The sequence below is a fragment of the Sinocyclocheilus rhinocerous genome, unplaced genomic scaffold, assembly GCF_001515625.1.
Source record: "Sinocyclocheilus rhinocerous isolate Xijiao unplaced genomic scaffold, SAMN03320098_v1.1 scaffold185, whole genome shotgun sequence".
Classification (NCBI taxonomy): domain Eukaryota; kingdom Metazoa; phylum Chordata; class Actinopteri; order Cypriniformes; family Cyprinidae; genus Sinocyclocheilus; species Sinocyclocheilus rhinocerous.
This window is the reverse complement of record NW_015662163.1, coordinates 70768-94115: the sequence shown is the minus strand read 5'-3', so window position 1 is coordinate 94115 and position 23348 is coordinate 70768. Positions and strand designations below refer to the sequence as shown.

At 36.7% G+C, this 23348-nt stretch overlaps 1 protein-coding gene across 5 annotated transcripts in view; it reads right to left on the bottom strand.

Moving 5' to 3' along the window:
* The window catches only part of ncoa1 (nuclear receptor coactivator 1), a 62959-nt gene that overhangs the window by 21268 nt on the left and 18343 nt on the right, over nucleotides 1-23348 (bottom strand). For 3 of the 5 annotated variants that reach the window (XM_016537523.1, XM_016537527.1, XM_016537525.1), the window contains 2 exons: nucleotides 12664-12769; nucleotides 7219-7385 (listed from right to left, as the gene is read on the bottom strand). In XM_016537523.1, coding sequence (XP_016393009.1) covers nucleotides 7219-7385; nucleotides 12664-12761 — 265 coding nt within the window. In that variant the 5' untranslated portion in view covers nucleotides 12762-12769. Of the gene's footprint in view, nucleotides 1-7218; nucleotides 7386-12663; nucleotides 12770-14778; nucleotides 14811-18276; nucleotides 18438-23348 lie in introns of those variants that run through there. The other 2 variants (XM_016537524.1, XM_016537526.1) reach the window with 2 other exon arrangements.

Sequence of the window (23348 nt, the reverse complement as noted above, 5' to 3'; positions counted from 1 at the left end):
TATATATATGTACTGACCTGTTTTTTATTTATTCATCAAAAATAAGACAAATTCCATGAAATTCCGCGTCAGTCAGTAAATTCCGTTTTTATGACTGGATTCCGCGATTCCGTCCATGTTTTCTGCATCGCGGAAATCATTGGGCCCTACTAATGTAGCAAACGAATATGATAAGCTCATTGTGAGAGTAAAAGACAGGGACATTGTTGTTTATTTACTTAGCATGGAGTCTCTCCAACTAGGTGACAACGTACCACAAATAGAACAAAATATTTATAACTTGAATTAAGAAATTAAACAAGGTAACTGTGTAGGTCAAGCAACTACTGCCAAACCAACAGGGGCAGGTTTATGCAGGAAGCACAGCTTTTCCAAATGTAAACATCTAAAATGAATAAATAATAATAATAAATTTTTTTTTTTCACAAACTCTGTGTTGTGTATTGTGTTTCTGGCAATCAAATGAACATGCAGAACATTCGTATTTAAATCGAACATTGTATAAATTCCGTGTTATACAGTAAATTCCGTTTTTATGACTGGATTCCGCGATTCCGTCCATGTTTTCTGCATCGCGGAAATCATTGGGCCCTACTAATGTAGCAAACGAATATGATAAGCTCATTGTGAGAGTAAAAGACAGGGACATTGTTGTTTATTTACTTAGCATGGAGTCTCTCCAACTAGGTGACAACGTAGCGTTAAATCACCATTCAACAGACTCAAGCCACCACTGCACTGCCGTCTATTGGACTGCAGAAAGATACTAACTTTACAATCTGCTACGTTACTGACTGTACTGACAAACTAGCGACCGTTGAAAATCATTTGAACTTTGTGTCAGCACGTCATAAATAGAACGAGGCATCAGTTTACTGCATCCAGAGTAGACAACATCACTCATTATAATGGGTTCTATTCTACACCGGATGCGAGCAGCGCAACAAAATACAATAGAATTTTATTGTATTTTGTCGCGCCGCGCAATGTGATGTGATAAGCATGAGTTCTGGGCCGCGGTGCGGCCGGTATAAACACCAGCATTGACTGAGTGGCCACGATCAGCTCCGGTGGCTGTAACACAGCCTTTAATGCGCCGCAGACGCGTGCCGTGATGCGCAGATCAGCTCTAGTCTCTAACGTCCCTGAATCTGCTGTTAAAAATGAGCCATCCATTCATCATATCATCATGCAAAACTAAGAATTAGAATCATTGTAATGTGATGATCAAATATAGGTGCGGGTGGGTGGCGGGCAGATAATTTGAAGCAGCAGAATCAGGTGAAGTTTGAGCTCATCCGCGCATCTCTACACTACAGTGACCTGGGTCACCAGTAGCAAACAATGGAGCACGCTCTGCTGGACAAACTAAGTAATTACACCATTCAGAAGCATTTAATCTGCATTATATGTTCTGTAAAAAAAAAATTTCATATCGGTGGCATATTCGCCGATACCGATATATTGGCGACAGGCTTATATCTGCCGATAATATCGGCTAAACGATATATCGGTCAGGCTCTATTAAAAACCACAGAAAACACCTCTGCAACCACATACACCAACAACCTGATGACTACCTACAACACCTTAACATCAATGCTGTAAATTTTGAGTGGAAAAGTTTTATTCTAAACCATCTCTTGCAACCACCAATCAAGGTTCTGCATCATGAAATAGCCTGCATTTAAAAGGAATGATATATTTAAATATCACAATTGTGATGCATCGAGAATCATTCTAGAATCAGACTGTGATTTACTGAATTGAAATAGATCAAATTGTGAGGTGCGTAAAGATTCTCCTCCTATTAAATACATCCTGTCACTTTACATAAGAGTGGCAAAGAGGACAAATTACTATCATTATACACAGTCCTCAAAACGAGCTGAATAACAACTCAAGCAATTTCACCCAGGCATTGAACTTCACAGCGAGCAAACAAAGCTAATGGCTGTCAGATTTCATGACCTTTGCCATGTGAATTGTGCTCTGACTTCATTTCTCAGGTTTCAAATTGAATCGGATTTAAAAAAAAATTCTAGTGCATTTTCTGAGTGGCTGGAATGTTAATGAAGTGCGCTGTTCTGAATGAGAGCATGGACAAAATGTGAAAAATGTCTTTGATGTACCCTTCATCCAACTGAAAGTGACATTTGGTCCTAGTGTCCTCGTTCATATCATCCGCAAACACATCGACAACCTTTTTCATATGCACAAACAGACCAGATTGATGTGCAGGAGCCTCAAAAATTTTGAAGTTGCAAATGCTTCCATGACAGATCAGAAGAATTTACTGCTGTACTTCTGAATTTGAGCTGATATGCTTGATGATCAAAATTAAAGCTGGGCGGCTTAATTCAAATCTTGATAATTATGTTATGGTGACAGAATAAATCATGATTACAGTTATTTTTACTGGAAATTCAATAGAAAAATGGCTCCCAAGACACCATCCTGCTCTTTTTTTTCACATTATTCAATGTTTCATCATCTCTTTCACATCTACTACGGTATAAATGGACACACTTCTACCACTGCGCAGTATTATTTGTCATACTGCCAAGCCCTAAAAGTGTCATAAGAGGCCCTTCAGGTGACAGTCCAAGTAAACACGTTGGTACACTTCTGAAAGTTTAAGCTCAAGAGGTGAAAGTGTGTTCTTGTCTGACAACATTAACACCACCCTGAAGCAGGGATATTAGAGGTGGGGCGGCAAGTTCCTGTTTCTCCTTTCTCGCAGGGAGAGAGGGGAAGCTGAGGTCTACGAGAGGCCTCTCTTGCACAAGGTCAGGGGGCAGGGCAGCGTCGCCATTGGCTGCTCTCTCGCACGCCCCTGCGGCCCCCATTTCCTCAGGCTCTGAATGAAAACAGAGAGGGCCAGCGCTCTGGGTGACACACTGTAGAACGAGAGCAAGCGAATGAGTGAGATGACCCTATTGAAAAATGACAAGGACCAAAAACATAGTTGTTAAAGTGAACCACAATAAGCCAAAGTATGGGTTCAAAGAACAATTAAAGGAGACATATTATGCCCCTTTTTACAATATGTAATATAAGTCTCTGGTGTCCCCAGAATGTGTCTGTGAAGTCTGAATCAACTTATCAACTGAAACTGCTGTCTGAGAATCCTCAGTGATTATATAATAATAATAATAATAATAATAATAATAGTTATATATATATATATAATTTTAAAATGAAAAATTTTAAGTATATTATTAAAACTATTATAAGACAGAAACATGATTCTTTTGAAATACAATTGAACTGTAAAATCAAAAAAATATTTTTTTATAATAAGTATATTAATTATACTATTTTAGAGTTGTAAAATTACAGTGCTTAAGACATTTCTTCGCATGCAAGACTTAAACCCTCAAGTGTTTATGTTGGCGGAAAATCTCGGACTACAGGTTTACAAATGCTTCTCATTACAAATCTACCTGAAATGTGTGAAAGCATGACATGCTGTAATCATCTGTCCACAAAAATGTTGGAAATTATGCGAACGTGAAAAAGTATAACTGGTGCACACGGTGTTCACAAATGCAGATCCCCCAGCCCTAGCACAAGCGGTCACAGATAGTCATAGAGACTGATTACACGTCCTGCTTAAGCCATACTTTCTCCTGTGCTCACCTATGTTTCACAATTTAACCCATTTTTCACTGCTTTGTTAAAATAGCTAAGAATAATAATAATGTATTTCCTCCTGCAGCGCATGCAGGTGTGCCAGATATAGCAGAGTGGCTTTTTAAAGGATTATGGTGTATACATTACAGTCCTGCAAAGAAACTAGAGACAGCTTAAAATGTTTGTGCTAGCCAGTGCCTGCCCGCCTAATATGCAGATCCCACAGCCTTCTGACATTGATGAATTTTTAGATCTTCGGATAAACATCCTCTCGTGGCCTCTTTGCATAAGTGATATATTCACTATTCCAGGGGCTCCTTAGTTTGCCATGCCAACAAAACCCTTTTTTAGGCCTGCAAATCATGAGATGACATGTTTACCGCTCTCAAAATGAAGAATGACCGAGATCTAAATTACTTTCAAGTGTGAGATAACGGGGGTGATTTGGAGCTAGCCGACATGCTTTGTTCACACTTCAATTTACTTCTGAGTTCTCAAGCTTCCTCTCATTTGGAAATAACAGCGACAACAGTGGCAAACCAAGTCAGTTGCTGAAGCAAATCTAAATACCAGCAAGTTTCATGCCAATGAAATTAATACTACATTGGTTTAGCTTTAAGGTCAACCAGAAATAATCTCCTAACAAATAAAACGATCTATGATAAGGAAAGGAGCTTGGGTCACAAAGACTTTACTCAATTCAAGGTCTGACTGGTTGGTCTTAGAAAATATTTAACCACTGAGAGGATACTGAAGTCTACTAACAGCAAGACTGGTCCAAGTATAGCCTACTATACCAAGACAACAAACATTTATGAAATCAACTGAATGATAAAGTGATGCAAGAAAATAAAATAAAGATAACAGATGTAATAACTGCAATAAATCAATGTGCTGAAATATTCTGCCAGTCTTTCATTTAGCCTTTGTGCCCACTGCATGCTTTATGGCATTGCTCAACACACAATGCCAAAAAGAATTATTTATGTACCAAGTGAACTCAACATAATCTTAAGCAACCGGTCTTATAAAGCCCAAATACTTCACTGCAGATCGGTCTTTAAACATAACACAGACATCTAGTTTGATAAGAGCTAACATCTAATGATTGGCCAACACCGGGCTGGCCATAGATCCAAAACGTCTGGTTTAAAGGAATACTTATGCCAAAAACCGCCATCACCCATTCATGCTTATGTCACTGCAAACCAAGCCGTTCGCACAGAACACATATTTTGCGCATTTTCTAGAGGGACATCTATCACCGTTGCACTCGCATGTCGCACAAAGGAGCCGCATGTTTAGAAAGCCATGTAAAATTAATGCAAGTTTAACTTTGTAAAAGTGTTAGATCAAAATCGCTCTGTAATCAGTGTGGGATCAAGGTTAATACCTTCAAGCACAGCACGCATGAGCTGACAAAAAAGGAACAATTTTATTACAAAAGGAGAAGTGACAGATTTAAAATTATGAAAGTATTAAAAGTTTTAAAAGTTAATCATTACTTCAAGTGAGATTATACCAGCTCACACTTTCCAACAGAATATGGTTAAAACAAGAAAAATGAATCTAGAGTTTAACAGACATGAAACATGCAAACCATTAAACTGTATATTACTTTATGTAGCATGACCCAGTTTTGATATATTATACACCCAAACATAAACATTAAAGAAGGAATATTCAGTGGCTTTTTCCAGTCAAGGCTTCAAGCTACTTGCCTATATTGAGTGACACAAATGATAACTAGCCCCTAAAGTTGCCCAAAAACATATTAAACCATACAAAAAATATAACAAGTTTAAAATTTTAAGTATTTATTGATCCCCAAGGGGAGAAGGTAATGGAAACTTGCAAAACGTCTCAGGTTACTTATGTAACCATTGTTCCCTGAGTAGGGAACGAGACCCTGCGTCCTCTAGGTTTCTTGCCATGCTGCGGATGCAAGCTTCAGACGAAGAAGTGAATGATGTGTAGCTCCCGGCGCTTATTTATACTATAGTCGCACCGGTAGTGACGTCATGGCTGTCGCCGGCCAACGAGTTGGTGTTTTTCAATGTATGCTTCAGACACGGGTCACGACGAGGCGTTCCCCATAGCGACCCCTAGAGGACGCAGTGTCTCGTTCCCTACTCAGGGAACCATGGTTACATAAGTAACCTGAGACGTTTTTAAATGAAAAATGTACTCTGTGTGATTGGCTTTCCATCCTTTGTATTAAACTATGCATACAAACATGATGCTGTTTTGTTTATAGTTGTTTAAGCAACTTATTTATAATTGGTTTATAGACATTATTTTAAACATTATGCACTTTTTTTTCACAGATAGTCATGTTATCTTATGCTTTGAATAAACGTGCATTAGTAATATTTTGCTCGATGCGCCCTCTTGTGGCCTCAGAAGAGAAGCCAAAAGCTTTTCTTCACCCTAACTGAAATTATGCATTTTAAATTTGAATATAATTCGAATTCTGATAATATTTAAGTACAAAATTCAAATTTAGTTTTTCAGCCATTTTGACAGCCCTATTCTATACTACAATTCTATTCTATACATACACAATATTCTACATATACACAATTCTATTCTACACTACTATACAATAATACACTACTATTTATGTTTCTGATAGATGTCTCTTATACTCACCAAAGCTGCATTTATTTAATCAAGAATACAGTAAAACATTGAAAAATTGTAAAATTGTGAAATATTATTACAATTTAAAAGAACTATTTTCTATTTTAATATATTTTAAATCGTAATTTACTCTAGCCATTTCTCCAGTCTTTAGTGTCACATGATCCTTCAGAAATCATTCTAATAAGCTGATTTCTTATTATCAGAGTTGTAAATGGCTGTGCTGCTTAATATTTTTTTGAAAACCATGAAACCTTTTATTTTTACAATTACCTTATTTTTTTGATGAATATAAAGTTAAAAAGCATTTATTTGAAATATAAATCTTTTGTAACATTATAAATGTCTTTACTGTCACTTTTAATCAGTTTAATGAATCCTCGCAGAATACAACTATTTCTAAAAATCAAATCAGATCAGATCAAAAATTACTGACTCCAAACTTTTTAACGGTGTACAGGAAGTCAAAATCCCAGCAGAACTTCAAACATTTACTTAATCACTGACTGTGTCTTGGACATAATACGCGTTTGTCTAAGAGCTCTGTCCAGTTACTGATTAAAACAAACCAAAGAGGCAAGCAAATAATAACATCCTCTGGGTCCCCCAAAATATCTCAGTAAAAGCCCGGCGCATTTATAAGCTCCTAGGAGTGCCAATGTCGTTCTCACCACTGTGATTTACAGCCAGTCTAACAACCAGATTAAAACCTTTTGTTCTGTATTATACATTTCACTTTATTTCTTGTAATGCTAATTTATCTTGAAGATGACTTAAGGAACACAAGTTCTTATCAGATTAGGCATGTCAACAAACCAACCATCATAAGCACTAAAATTTTTGCAGTCAATTTCCTGTCTGTGCTGTGAAGTATATGGAAATACTTGTGCGCAGCCTACGCACAGGCCCAAAGGAAAAGCATTGACACTGGCTACTCACCCTGCTCGTGCCGTTTGATCTGCTGGATCTGCTCCACGGTGCTCTTTAAGATGTGGCATTTGTCCGGCTTCACGTTCAAGCTGGCAATGTCGCTCATGTTGGCCGACAGTAACTCAGCCAGTTCGTCAATGTAGCGGCACTCCAGCTCACGCCGTCGCTTCTCCACACTACCATACAAACAGGAACAAACAAAGAGAATTGAGCAATTTTTAGAACATAATTAAAAGAAACTTAAGCACTGTACTTTACAATCATACATGATGTATTTTGAAATATTTTTGAATATATATATGTACATTTACTGTACATTACTGCGAGAAAGGATGTACATAAAATGAAATATATGTACATTTGAAATATAACGCTGCATTAGCACTGCATTTATGCATTAGCACTCACTTGAAAGAATAAAGTCTAAAGCATTGTACTTTACAATATAAAAAAAAAATATATATAAAATATATATATATATATATATATATATATAGTACTTTAATTCAGCAAGGACACATTAAATTGTGACTTAAGTGACTTACATTTCTAGACCAAAAAAAAAAAGTCTACTGCAAATAAACACTGTTCTTTTGAACTTTCTATTCATCATCCTAAATATTATATCATGGTTTCCACAAAAATATTAAGCAGCACAACGGTTTTCAACTGTGATAATAAATAAGAATTGTTTCTTGATTTCTGACGGATCATGCGATACTGAAGACAGCAGAAATTGTGTAAAGTAACAGAGTAAAGAGTATTTTAAAATTGCATTTTAAAATATTTTCAAATAGAAAAAAGTTATTTTAAATTTTAATGATATTTGACAATAATCCCTGTTTTTGCTGTATTTTTGATCAAATAAATTAAGACTTGGTACACATAAAATTTAAATATATGATACAATATGTATTTATCAAGTACTCGGTCACCTGGGGTGGGGGTGAATAAATAAATAGATAAATAAAAACATATGGCAATATCTGCCTAGTTCATAATAATGAAACTAACATGAATCATCTTCTTAGTTGAAAATGACTTGAAATGCTCATTTCAATACACAAAACGAGACTTACAATCAGCTCTCCCTTCCTCTGCTGGCACATGAACAACCAACTGCACTCGGAGAAAAAAAAAATAAACAAAAGAAAAAATCCAGCCTGCTGCTGCTCTGTTATGATGTTTTTAAGACAAAGCCTTGAAGTGGTAAATTTTGGCACGGAGGCTGAGTGGGCATTCTGCAAGGACTTGGGCCCTGAATAATTCATGATGCTCAAAGAGCACTAGGATCACAAACAGCCCCTGAACCCCGATTTAGCGGTCTCAGCGCTCTGCCACCTGATAGAGACAGAGGATTCTGCAGTTGAGAGGAGGAATGCTGGGTGAGGGGAGACTATAGGTGCACTCAGGGACAAACTGTGGGTGGCCTGGAACCAGAGCGAGGCTAAAACACACACTTTTACACAGACGTATCATTGTAGAGCTAATAAGGGTTGGGCTGCGTACAGTCCTTGCACTAGCAGGCATTCCTCAAAGGCTTATGCTGCACATGGGTTATCAAGCTGAGAGGAGACACTGAAAGAGAGAGCGGCTGAATAGGAGAGAGAAAGACAGATGGTCAGGGGCTATAGTGAAGTAATGTTAGATATCAATGAAATGCAAAGGCTTCAGATCTGAGCCCATTTATCATCCGGTCAAAAACAAAAGATCGGCGATGGCAAGGTGAAAAAGCGCTGTAACTGGAGGCGTGCACCATGTTAAAAGCAACTGAAAAGATTTGACAGAAATGGACGGATTCTAAAGACACAGAATAAGAGAGTTTCATGTTTATTCTTCGACGCATAAAGAGTATAGGAACGAGTTTGTGTCATACACTAACGGTTGTTGTACATGTGCGAGGATAAATAAATGCTACTCTTTTGAAGTATCATTTATCAAAGAATTCTAGAGAAAAAAAATGCATCACGGTTTCCACAAAAATATTACAATAACATTAACAATAATATTCCTTTCTTGAAAAGAAATGTTTTTTTGAGCACTAAATCAGCTTATTAGAATGGTTTCTGAAAGATTTATGACTGCCTGAAGCAATTGCATTTTAAAATATATTAAAACAGATTTTTAAAAACAGCAATAATATTTCACAATATTACTGTTTTTACTGTATTCTGATCAAATAAACACAGCCTTGGTGAGCATAAGAGACTTTTTTCAGAAACATAAAAAAATCTCACCAACCCCAAACTTTTAAATAGAAGTGTATATGTAAAAAGAATGGAAAGAATTCTCGAAAGTCTAAAACACTTTACTTTGTAAATTAAAACAATTACAAATTAAATATGCAATATTCTATTATATATATATTTATCAAATCAAAAAATTACAATAACATTTAAATTATATTTATGTATTTTATCATACATTTATGTAAATAATATATGTATTTATCAAGTGCTCTGTCACCCAGAGCAGGAAGGAAATAAATAACTCTGCCTGGTTCATAATCAAAATGACATGGATTATTTGCTTAGCGGAAAATAAAAATGGCTATTACAGAACTAAAGACACTAACAATCAGCTCTGGCTTTCCTCCAGAGTGTGTGTGTGAGCGTGTGTGCCGTGCATGTGTGACCAACGGCTGCCGTACGTGTGCGAGGATGGAGGAAAGTGCTTATCTGTTTTTGGTTGTCCTGCTCCTGGGTGAGCGAGTGCATGTACATACGAATGACTTGCAAGTGTGAGCACATGTTAACGCGTGTGTGTGTGTGGGAGAAGATGGCAGAGAAAGTAGGTCAGCGCCTCGCCAAGGTTGTGCGCAGGCGTGCTGCTTACACAGGTCAGGGCGCTGCGTGGGGTTGCTGTAGAAACAGGCTGTTACATCAGCCCCGCCAAGGCCCTATGGAAGAGTATCACTCAGCCAGACAGACCAGTTCTCCTCCAACCAACCCTGACACAAGGAAACCTTCAAAAAAATGCACTGGCCTGTAGTGTTGTCACGGTACCAAAATTTCAGTATTCGGTACCAATACCAGTGAAAATCCACAGTTCTCTGTACCAATTTCGGTACCAAGGCAAAACACAAAAACATGCCAATTAAAAAATGTGACTATATTTTGATTTAATCCAAACTGTGTACATATTTAATTTTAAAGGGCTTTTGAAAACCTTCTAGAGTTATTCAGCCAAGAATAACAACTAAGTTAGCTATAAAAAAAAAAAAAGCCCAGACCTGCTTTTCTGACTGATATGACACAAACAATGTTAACCATTTGTACATTCTCTAACACGCATATTTTAGATTCACAATTCATTTAAAAGCCTCTGGTGTGTAAAAATAGTAAATATCATCATGTCCTCCTGTTTTTTTTTTACCCTAATAAACGTTATAGGAGAAACTTAATTCTAATGCTCATTATATTAGCGTTAGCCGTGCTTATGCTAACGATTAACTACTCTAATAACAGCGTTCATTTCAATCCGACATTCAAATTAAAATATTGAATAATATTCATAACAGAAGCGGTGTTTCCCACAGACTTGCACTCTATGTGTGGCAGCATATATATGCAAATTCATTCTCTGGCAGCAAGAGGCGCTTGTAGAGCGGGAGAGATAGAGGTTTCCCCAGTAACAGCTGTAATCAAATAAGTGCTGTGCTCACAAACGCAGGTATTACAGGCAAGATGAAATGAAAATGACATCCAAGATCTAAATATTAAAAATGAAAATGAAACTTACCTGCTTGAACTCTTTCATTTGATCTGGGTGTCTGTCTTTAAAGTGTTTTGTTAGTTTGGTGTGTTTCCTACTTTTGATGTCACCACGTCTCAGTGCTTTTATGAAGAGAGCACATCTGCGCACCTTTCGGATAACGCATCAAGAACCGGGCTGACCGGGTACTCGGTACTTAAAAAAAACCTGGTACCGTAACGTTTTCATTTTTTTAGTACCAACTTGGTACCGAAGTACCGGGTCTTTTGGCAACACTACTGGCCTGCTATGTTACACCTTAAAACAACCCACTTTTGAACCTATATCGTGCATTGCTCGTGACAGATATTTTTGAGATGTGTTCATTTTATTTTTATTTAGCTATTAAGTTTAGCTTTTAGTTTTATTTATTAGGCTGTTTTGTGCACAGAGACCAGGGTTTGAATCTGGTCTGGGCTATGTGTTGATTCCCAATCCCACTGGCCTTTATCCTACTGGCAAAACCCAATAAAACTTAAATAAAGAAAGAAATAATAAAGAAATGGGGTAAAAATTCAAGTGTCTAAACGGTCACTCTTATTCTAACATTTAAAATACTTTTTATAAACTTTTTTTTTTAAATGTATTGATAAGTTAACAAATGCTGTGAAAATGTATCTAAATTGTCACCCATATACTAAAATGTTAAATGTTTTTTAATGAACAAATTTTTAAAAATTATTTATCGGTAAAATGAAAAATCTTAACTGTCGCCCTTATTCTAACATTTAAAAGACTATTTGAATAAACAAATATTTAAAATGTTATTTATTTATAAAAAAACTAAACAAAAGAGTTAAAAAAAATTTCATTTATTGATAAATTAACAAATGCTGTAAAAATTAAAGTGTCTAAATTGTCACCCATAGACTAAAATTATTTTTTTAATTAACACATTTAAAAAATAATAATAATTTATTGGTAAGCAAAAACTGTCGCCCTTATTCTAGCATTTAAAAGACTATTTTATTAAACACTTTAAAAATATATATATTTATTGATAAACAAACATACAAATAACACAAATTTGATTTAAAAACTGAAGTGTCTAAACTGTCGCTCTTGTTCTAACATTTAAACAACTATTTTAATAAACTAAATAATTATAAAAAACTTAACAAAAGAGTTCAAAACCTTTTTTTTTTCATTTATTGATAAATTAACAAACAAAATGCTGTGAAAATTTAAATGTCTAAATTGTCACCCATATTCTAAATATTAAAAATGGTTTTAAATAAAAAAATGTTAAAAATTATTGGTAAACAAACAAAATAATCTTAACTTTCGCCCTAAATCTAGCATTTAAAAGACTACTTTAATAAACAGCTTTTAAAATAAACAAACAAAAAACCACAAATTATTTAAAAACTGAAATGTCTAAACTGTCGCTCTTATTCTAACATTTAAAAGACGTCTTATAAACAGAGTTTTGTTAACAATCACAAAAAACTAACAAGAACAAACACACACAAAAAATTATTTTTTGTTTACACTTCAAGCATGTCAATTGTTAAAATAGACTCCTTCCCGCTATTCTTCCCGCCATTTGCTGCACTTCCTCTGACACACCTTGACTACACTGTCAGCTGTCTGCTTGTAAGTCATTGTATTACATAAATGACATAACTCCTAAGATCTTATAAAACACTCAGTAATGTGAAACACTTCAAACTGGAGAGCAAAGACGATCTTATACTTCACCTGGGACCAGAGGTATCACATTGAGAGCCCTTCCTCTTCCGTGACTCTTGGGTGTTGGGGTCAAGGGCATTCTCTTCTGCAGCACTCATTTTCAGCATATGCACACCTGCAAAACAGGGTAGTTATAAGTCAGCCAATGTAGTCAAGTTAACCATTCTACTAAATAAACACAAAGCAGGACAATGAAGTTAAATCATCCAGTGAAGAAAACAATAGAAATGAGTCAGTAATGGCAGTTGTCATTGTCTGATACCCATATGCTGTTGTTTATAACTGATTTGATAATATCATCTAGAACTATAAAATAATGGTGGAAACAGGATCCCAGGCACCACTTTGGACCAACAGGTTCTGGAAAACCAGCAAACTTCAAGTTAAACCAGTTCTGAAATAGTCCCATATTTCTGTAAACACTATGACAAGTAACATATCTCGACCTGATTGAGAGCAACAGTCAGATGACTCCATTTCAGGCATAGACTGAGGTGACAGCTCGTTCCCGCTAGCAATACGCATAAATCGATGGCTCCTTGCGGGGGGAATCGTAAATCTGCAGTAAAAGGGTTTGCTAATTGAAAGCCTTCTTTGATCTGTGGTGCTATTCACCCAGTGCTACCATCTAACCCATGCTGTGTACTGCTAGAAGAGGCAACCGCTGAACAGCCAATCGTGAGGATACTGTGTGCGTATAAAGGGCTGGTCACACTACACTTTTCGTTCCATTGACTTCCATTCATACGCATGCAAACGCAGCAGACAGAAAACGCAAGCTCATGCGAAGCTCAAGTTTGGTGAACTGCCCTGTGAATTTCTTACTACATGAAGATGTTAATGGAAGATTGCCGTAGCCTTCTAGCTGAACTAAAGTAATTCAAACTTCAAATCTGCAGGACTGCAGCAAAGTGGAGATGACATATTTTTACATTTTGAATGTATTTGTAGTATTTTTTTTTTTTTTTTAAATGTTACATTTTTGAGATTATTTTCATTAAAAAATCTTCTAAACACTATAATGAATATCAAGCTTTCTGATCAATCTCTTTTAGAAAAATCAACAAATTAAATTCATTACCCCAAAAAAAAATGATGCACACACTGCTGTTAAAAAGTTTGGGGTCAATAGTTTTTTTAAATACAAAATAGTAATATTGTGAAATATTATTACAATTTAAAATAACCACTTCTATTTGAATATTTAAAAAAATCATTCTAATATGCTGATTTAGTGCTAAAGAAACAACTCTTCGCTTAAGAAAAAACAGCATTTATTCGAAATAGAAATGTTTTGCAACAATATAAATGTCTTTACTGTCACTTTTGATCAATTTAATGTCCTTTTGAATAAAAGTATTAAAAAAGTGTTTCTTTCTTTCAAAGAAAAAAAAAAAGACTGAGCCCAAACCTTTGAACAGAAATGTACTTACAGATGTAATAATTTAAATTATTATATATAATTTTCTTTTCATATATTAGAAATGAGAATGAGATTTTATTCTGAAAAAAAAAAACATTTTAGAAGATTCTAGACTCACAACATACAATTTTCTATGTCCTGTTTCTATGCAAATGTTCTCCACAAGCATCAGGTGTCCTCAGTGGCAGTATGTAACCATAGAAACAGGACACATTCAAGCTGCACATAAGAGAATCCTAAAGAGCATTCGCAGCATTATGTGATAGTGATACAACAAACTTACATACCATTGCACAAAATACCAATGAAGCTATTCAGAACCAATACATGTTGACTTGTCCAACACTTCATAACATAGAAAAACTCTGTAGCTACTGATATTGATTAAACAACCATGCTAGGATAGAAAGATAGAATTTATTCTAGCTAAAAAGACTTCAGTGGTGATGAAAAGCAAGGTCGTTACTGAAATACAAATAATATGGTGAATATAGTTGGCTGTGGCTGAACTCATATGAACTGCACTTAAATGGCAAGACCACACTTGGGACAGCACTAAATTCCACCAGATAAACAATTTCAACTTGATGTTCAATCAAATAAAAGCCCCAAGTTAAAAGAAATGAGAGCTAGAGACGTTTGAAAATAATAATAATGAATAAATAAATTAATTAATATATTAAAAGCCAGTGTTTCGTCACCTTTTACATGATAGCACCTGATCCAGTTCCCCTGGAGCAGGTTACACCACCCCATAATTTGGTGACCTCAACAGCAATTGTTCACCTAGGAAGGCCAACTGAAACTGAGCTCTGAAGTAATTCCTGCTCTACTTGCAGCTCTGACAATTCCTTCAGTTTGAAGAAGATCATTCGCCATATCTTGTGTTTGGTTTCTCCACTTGGGGAGGCCACAACCCAAACCAGAGCCTGGCTCCTCAGGCATAGTCCGCTTTGATCTGCAAGGCCTGAACAGACTGCTATTGTGGGTCTGTTGAAAACCTCCAGCAGCCCCTAATCCCTGGCAGCTCCATTTCCAGCAAATTCACCTCAAAAAAAAAAAAAAAATCACAGAATTTAGCCTGGTTTTAAAATTTAAACACTTGAACAGCCATTTTAGGAGAAAAAACAAGTGATTTTCTTGCATTACACGTTTTAGCATTGACACATTCCACAATGTCAATCACCGTTGAAGGATGTGAATATAATACCTATACTTAAAGGATTAACAACAAGCATTTACAATCTATAATATTATAAATCCCTAATTCACACATATGAGAAATTCTTTAAGAACGTTTGGAGGAACTAAGGGCACACTACCCCATTTTTTGAGGCCCCTGAGAATGTGAAACATGACCATGCATGTGAACATGCAAAATTGTTCAGAAATTAGGCTAGATCCTAAAAAAATCCACCAGGACATAATGACTCCCGTGCATGTGTGACCCTTACTGTAATTATCAACAGCTTGCGCCAGTGTGTTCAGTTCAGCCCTGCTCAGTTAAGTGTTGAGGAAAACCAACTGACAGGTAATGAAGATACCTGTGCTTAGACTTGAGAATAACCAGTCACACTTCTCGTGTTGCATGAGTTATCTGTATCAGCTAAAGCTAACCTCAAAAGAAATGGACATGTGACTTACACAAATACATCTGTAGAAACTTAGTATATTTCACCTTCAACTTCCCAAAACTTTGGAAACTTTGGGTAGTTTACAGCACATTTTTCACAATTTCTAGGTTTTTAAGCTAATGGGAAGTTAAATCATTGTTAGCAGAACACCGTTTCTGTCCCTCAATATTCCAGAGGAGTGATATTTCAATATATCAAAGCATGTCTGTTCACATTAACAACATTTTACACGTCTGCATTGTAGTTTAAAAAGAAAAACATTATTTTGCATAAGTCACATTCGTCTTTCAACCAAGTTAGTCTTTCTCTTACCGTCTGCTGTTTGCTGAAGCTCATATTTCACGCTAGATAAGAAATATTTGGCAACGTCCAATCTGATTTCAAATTCCCTCACCAAATGCAGTAGATATTACACGTTTTAACCGCTAAGCTGTACAAAAGAAGTTGACGAAACAGTCATGAATCTTGTCTATAGGTCAGCTTAGTCCTGTTTATAAACTCTGAGTCATCAGTCTTTGGTTGAGAAAGTTTGCATGTAAGCTGATGCTTCTATCTTATATCTGCTAATATGTTGTGGGGCTATTTAATGGAGCTATAATTAAATATCTTTGAAAGCAATGGATAAGAGAGAGCATACTGTATCTTTTTCTGCCAAGTGGCAAAAAACCTTAATTTTTAAGCACTGCCATCATGTGATACTAATATCTAAATACACTATTTCTTTTTATTCATACACATCTCCCATCTTTGCATTTGTTGTTAGTAGAAGAATATCATGAGACTTCATACCCATTATCATAAGAGTTTACAAAATTAACAGATGTTGATACCTTGTACTAGGTGTAGTGATTTATCAATACCAGCACATACATACAAAACACACACTCACACACAAACAAGCAATGCTATGATGCCCAATATAACCAAAACACAGTATTTTATACATTAAAATAAACAAGTTAAAATAAATTCACATGTTTTTAATTTAGCTTCACCAGGCAGACAAACATGTGTATACTTGTGTGTGTGTGTGTCTCTCTCTCTCTCTTTATATCATGGGTGTGACTTTTCCCTGGCGCCAATCGGCTACCTGTGCTGGCTGGCTGCTGACCTGGTTATGGGAGGTCCTTTGTCAGTGTGAATGCTGTCCTCGGGGCAACCCGCCACCCAGTCATCAGACGTCTGAGTTTTGATGTCTCACTGCATAGTTTGTAAGCATACATAAATGTGCTGGGTGAATATGCGTGGGGTACCTCAAGGCTTAGTACTTAGCCCCCTCTTATTCTTGATAAACACACCGTCAGTGGGCTATGTGGGCTATGATAAAGCACAAAGCACAAAGCTTGTCCCTATCACTGCACATACTATACAAGACTACCCATAGTTTCAGTGTGACAACATCATGATCTCGACTTGTATCTATGACTGCATTTCAATCTCAGCCTGGACAAAGATTCACTACCTTTTGGGTTCAACAATACTACTCCGAGAAAGAAACCTGAGAGTAGTGTTTGATGACCAGTTAAAGTTCACTGCCAACATGTTGAGGACTAGTCTTGCAGATTTGTTTTGCAACTTCAGAAAGCCGACCCCATGTGTCTAGGTATGCTGCAGAGTTCTTAGTTCAGGCTCTCAGATGACCTAAAAGAGAAAACTGACTATAGATGATAATAAAAGTTTACCAATGCAGTGGTTCTCAACCCTTTTGACTTCAAGACCCCCCACAGTTCACAAGAATATTCAAAGGTCACTCCTTTTAAAAAAGAAAAAAGAAAAAAAAAAGTAGAACAATTAGAAGTGTTAAAATTAGATTAAGTCTTATTTTAAAACATTTTGTCATCTTAAGACCCCTTGGAAGTTTGCTGAGGCCCCTAGTGGGCCCAAGCCCTCTGTTTGAGAACCACTGCTCTAAAGTCTATTATAGCACCCCTTGTGGTAACACTGAGAATGAAATGCATATTTGTCTCACAATGTGAATTTCAGAATGTGAATTGAGTGAAAGTGAGCTTGCACAGCTATAAGCATTCACATACTCACATAGAGTAGGCTATGTTTTGGGTGTAAGAAAAGTATCAGTACAAAAGTGAACTATTTAACTCTAATTTGACACAAAACTCTAAAATGTTTTAATAAACAGCATTCACAGTTTTCCCTATTTAACACTGATGAAATATTCATAAAGAGTACACTGTGAAGAGCACTTCACCTCAACACAATCAAGAGGATCTCATTCTTTCTACTAGTACAAAAACAAAAATCTTCACCATCATCCTCACCACATCCACAACGACATTTTAAAATGTAAACACTTTAATCTGCACTCGCTTTGGTCACTCACTCTCCATGCTAATGTGTAAATTCCCCTCACACTTCCTTCAGCAGTCAAACAAACTATGAAAGCCCTGGGAGGTCTGCAGTCCCCTCACATGCTCGGCACACAAACTCTCCCACGCGAATGTGCACGCACACACAGTCGGCCTGAAGGTAAACAACCTGCTTATGGGAGAAAAAACAGTGGGAGGGATTTTCCTTTTCACTCTCTCTTTCTCCCATTCACTCACGCACCTGAGGCAGGGCTCAGCTGTCACCTATGAAGTTGGCCAACTCAGCCTGTCCGGTCAGAGAACGGTCCACGACAGTTACGCTAACCCCTCTGTCAGCACGAGCTATGGCTGCGTGTCTCGCCATTTCCCAGGATACGGGGCTCCTTCTCGTCGAGAGCTACACTAATCAACTCGCGCGCAGACAGAACAGCAACGTATGTCACTGAGCGAGAGGGAGAGACCACCATGCACTGAAGGAGAGGGGATGAAAAGTATTGTTTACACACTCTTATCAGTGCTCACGCCAGGCGAAAAGAGAAAATGCGTCTCATAAATGTGAGCTAATAGGGCACAGCTCAACAGGAGAGGGGAGAGGCCCTCGTAGAGGAGACCAGCGGCAGAGCGAAGAAGTTTCAAAACAGACAAATCCCACGCCTGACTGCACACACCCGTCCCCCTCCGTCCATCAATGGTTTGCTCCATGAGAAGCCGTGGAGTCACTGTTGCTGTCTACCTCCCCATAGCAATACAGACGAGAGAGAAAATGTATACAGCTCTCCCTGAAAATCTGAACACAGTGTGAGGCTGAAGCAACAGTCGTGACTCATTCTTTGATGATGCACCAATTAATTCAATATTTTTCAAAGAATCGTGAGCTTCCCAAAGCAGGAATTTGACCAAAATTATTTTTTTAAATTGTATATATTAATCCAAGGCATGTGCAAAACAAAATTTTCAAAATGGATTAGTTAAGAGTTTGTCTGAATGAAAAAAGCCCTTGATTAGGCTGTTTTCAGGTTCACCTGACTGGACTTGACTGACTGATAATACTCGCTATATATATATACTTTTTTTTAGAAAGAAATATATATATTTTTGGGGGGGTCTAATTCTGAATAAATCCACCTTAAGGTTGTGGCACATTTGTCTTTTTGCTGTGAAATCTTCACTGATTTATATTAAGTAAAGGTAAGAATAACTAATATTGTTAGTAATATTTTAAGATGAACTGGACTGTAGCAACTTGGGTTTGCTTGATTATCCTTACATTTTTTTTAGAAAGATCATTAAATATATCAAATATGATACATCTGGCTTTTGAAGAATGTTTATTTGTACATCTTTCAATCAACATTGCATTTTATTATATTATTTGCCCTCCACAATGAAAACTACAAAGCTTTAAGCATGCAAGTATCATAAAAGTATTTAAATATCATTTAAAAAGACATATTATTGGGTGATATACAGTGATGAGTTATATATGAGATATAGGCCTACAGTGATATTTCTGATACAAATCTCATTCACAAGCTATAAGAATTATATCTAACTTCTTGACCAAAAAAATATCAGCAAATCACCAAATTGCATATTTTCGCTCAGTTTGGTCCTCTGAAAAAGCTTCATATTCTCCTATAATTTCATACCTATTGGATCATAGAAGCCTGATGTATCAAATACTATACGCAATAAAAACACATGCGTAAACATTTTTTTAATTTTTCTTTTTATATTTCGTCTACAGCTTCAATAAACTGCTTCATTAAAAAAAAAACTGAATGATCTTGATGAAAAAAGACTTATTTAGTATGTCTGGCTTTACAGGGTTAAGAAGAAAAAGCCCAATGTCAAAGGGCTCTTTTCAACATGGCACACAGAAGCTATAGTAGCAGCAATATGCACTAAGTGACATAACTATAGAGAGGCAGGATCTGAACAGCTCTAAATTACAGTGTCAGCTTCAACAGCATGCAAACAAGTCTGGCTTAAAATGAGGTCGGTGGATTCTTATGCAGTTTGAGAAATAAAGAATCAATGTTTGTTATTTTAAAACTGCTTTTACTTTGATAGTGATAATAAAGAACACTTCTATGGAAATCTACCTTTGTTTACATATTCTGCTCGTGCACACAGACCAATAACACACACAAAGCTGCACACACAAAACTGCGTGCTTCGGTTTTATAGGTTTAAAAACAAAGTAAACTCAGAATCTATTTGAAAACCACTGTGCTACACCATAGCTTTTCTTTTCTATTCAGTGTAATTGCACCCTTGAGTATGCACTTGATTTTCCAATAGTCTCCATAGTATTTTTTTCACCTCCTCTGACCTCAGGCTGCAGTCTTGCAAAGGAACAAACGTAAAATTGAAAACAAATGAAACGCTGAATATTAATCATGAAAAGAGAGCATTTTTTTCTGAGCCTCATCATCATTAAATTACCCAAACCTTACTGTATAACACTGTACTGTTGACATGAGAAAAAGATCACGGGTTCCATAACACAAAACACATGTCAAACAAAATCCGATAATTATGGGGAAAATTGTTGGGAGAGTACAACCTAAGCATGCGGAAGCAGTAAAGAGAAGTCTGACGACTACGGCTAAGAAACCAGGTCAGAGCACTGTACAATCAGCACAAACACCTTTAAAGAAAACACAGGCACACTCAAGCAATCATCATATAAGCTAAACAAACTGCCTTTTTCCAAACTGAGTTGAGAAGCCATTAGAGTCTTTGACTAATTCATGCAAGTCAGTGATTACCCTCATATTAAGAGGGAGGTCTGTCAATTCAGCTGGTTTCCAAGCAACTAAGTGATTAGAATGAACATTTTTCCATACATTAGGAAATGGAGTAAATTACATTTTAGTCGTGGGTTTTTGCATTTGATTACAGCTTATATAATACCAGTAAACCAGGATGTAAACATACCATCTGACAGCTTTAACGTACACCTGTGTGCGTATGTTGTACGATCTGCATCTTAAAACATTTAGAATGTATAACATGCACACAGGGACGCAGGTAAATGCTGCTGAATCTTTGTGTGCTTGACTAATTTATCACATTTTCTACTTACTTTAATTTACAGAAATGAAAGCGTGGAGGAAGAATAAAGCACTCTGTCTCACTCCTCTAAGCTGTGCTATGGTAAATCTTTTATTTAATGTTGCTGGTTGGATTTACTTGCAATAATCTTATTAACCGGGACTAAAACGAACTAAGAATATACAGTGCCTATAGAAAGTCTTCATACCCCTTCATTTTTTCACATTTTCTTATGCTGCGTTATTATGTTAAACTGCTTTAAATTACTTTTTTTTCCCCACATAAATCTACACCCCACTCACCATAATGACAAAGCAAAAACCGGATTTATCACAACTTTGCAAAGCTTTGCACATCTGCATTTGGGTTTTTTTGCCATTCTTCTCTTTAGATCATCTCAAGCTCTGTCAGGTTGGCTGGGGGACCATCGGTGGACAGCCATTTATAGGTTTCTCCAAAGATGTCTGATTGGTTCCAAGTCCCAGCTCTGGCTGGGCCATTCGAGGACGTTCATAGAGTCGTACCTAAGCCACTGCTGCATTGTCTTGGCTGTGTGCATAGGGTGATTGTCATGTTGGAAGGTGAACTTTCAGCCCAGTCTGAGGTTCTGAGCGCTCTGAACCAGGTTTTCATTAAGGATATCTCTGTATTTAGCTGCATTCAGCTTTCCGTCTTCTCTGATCACTTCCCCAGTCCCTGCCGCTGAAAAACACCCCCACTGCATGATGCTGCCGCCTCCATGCTTCACCGTTGGGATGGTATTATGCAGGTGATAAGCGGTGCTTGGTTTCCCTCAGACATGAATAAGGAATTGAGGTTCATCAGACCAGAGAATCTTTTTTTTTTCATAGTTCAAGAGTTATTTAGGTGTATTTTTGTAAATTCCAATCAGGGTTTCATGTATCTTTACTGAGGAGAAGCTTGAGTTTGGTCATTTTGCCATCAAGCCCAGATTGGTGGAGACCAATGATGTTTGTCCTTCTGTAAGTTTCTCCCATCTCCATATAAGATCATGGAGCTCAACCAGAGTGGCCATCAGTGTCTGGGCCACCTCTCTAACAAAGACCCTTCTCCTTCTATTGCTCAGTTTGGCCAGGAGGCTAGATCTAGGAAGAGTCCTCAATCTTCATCCATTAAGGATTATGGAGGCCAAATGCTCCTGTGAACCTTCAACACAGCAGAATTTTTTTGTAGTCTTCCCCAGATCTGTCTCAACACAATCCTGTCTCTCAGCTCTGCAGGCCATTCCTTTGACCTCATGGCTTAGTTTTTGCTCTGACATCCATTTCAGCTGTTAAACTTTATATAGACAGGTGTGTGTGCCTTTCCAAATCATGTCCAATCAACTGAATTTGCCACAGGTTAACTCCAGTCGGAGTATAGAAATTGTGTCTGTGCGAGACTTCAGTCCATTAGCCGCAGCGCAGCTTCACGTCTGATGTGTGACCCACTTAAAATGCAGTAAACGGTGAAACAATTGCGGTACAAATTAGTGTGATTATTAGTACTTTAATGAATGTAAAATAATTTTAATATAAATACTAATTTACAACATCTAGCAGCACAATGAACTGTTTTGCACAGCTAAATAGGCTAAATGGAGATTGCTGACACCCCCTCGAACACTGAACTTCACGCTAGCTCTTGCATTAAAAATTAGATGGAAAGATAAAAAATGAATAGTTTCCATAGATCTAGTCTTTGCATCAGTTTGTTTGATGTTTGAATCAGGTCTCCTCTGTTGGAATAGAATTGGCTAGTTGGCGCTGTCCCAAAAAATAGGGTCCTAGAAATGCGGTCCTAAACTGCAGCCTTCGGTATTGCAGGAACATTGGGTTGTTTTTTGTTCAGACTAATGGGAAAATCGACCCATGTTTTTACCCTGCAAACACACAGAGCTGTAAATGTGAACTGGTGGATCGATAAGAAGATAATTCGTTATAAAAATCTAAACAGTAAAATGTGTTTGTATGTTATTTAATTAATAGAATAATTTATTGATAATAATTAATACTTTTCCATTTTCTTAAAAATGGTTTAAAGGCTGAAATGTGAACTGTATAATTTAAAAAAACTTTTTGTTTTTGTGAAAACTTGTATCTGAACTGTAAATCATACTTTTTACAGTCATTTTACAGTTTAATAGTTTACCATAGACATTGCCCTACCCCGCTCATATGGTATTAATTTTATTTGTGCAGGTCTTAAAAAAGGTCTTAAAAAGTCTTAAATTTGAGCTTAAAAATCCTGCAG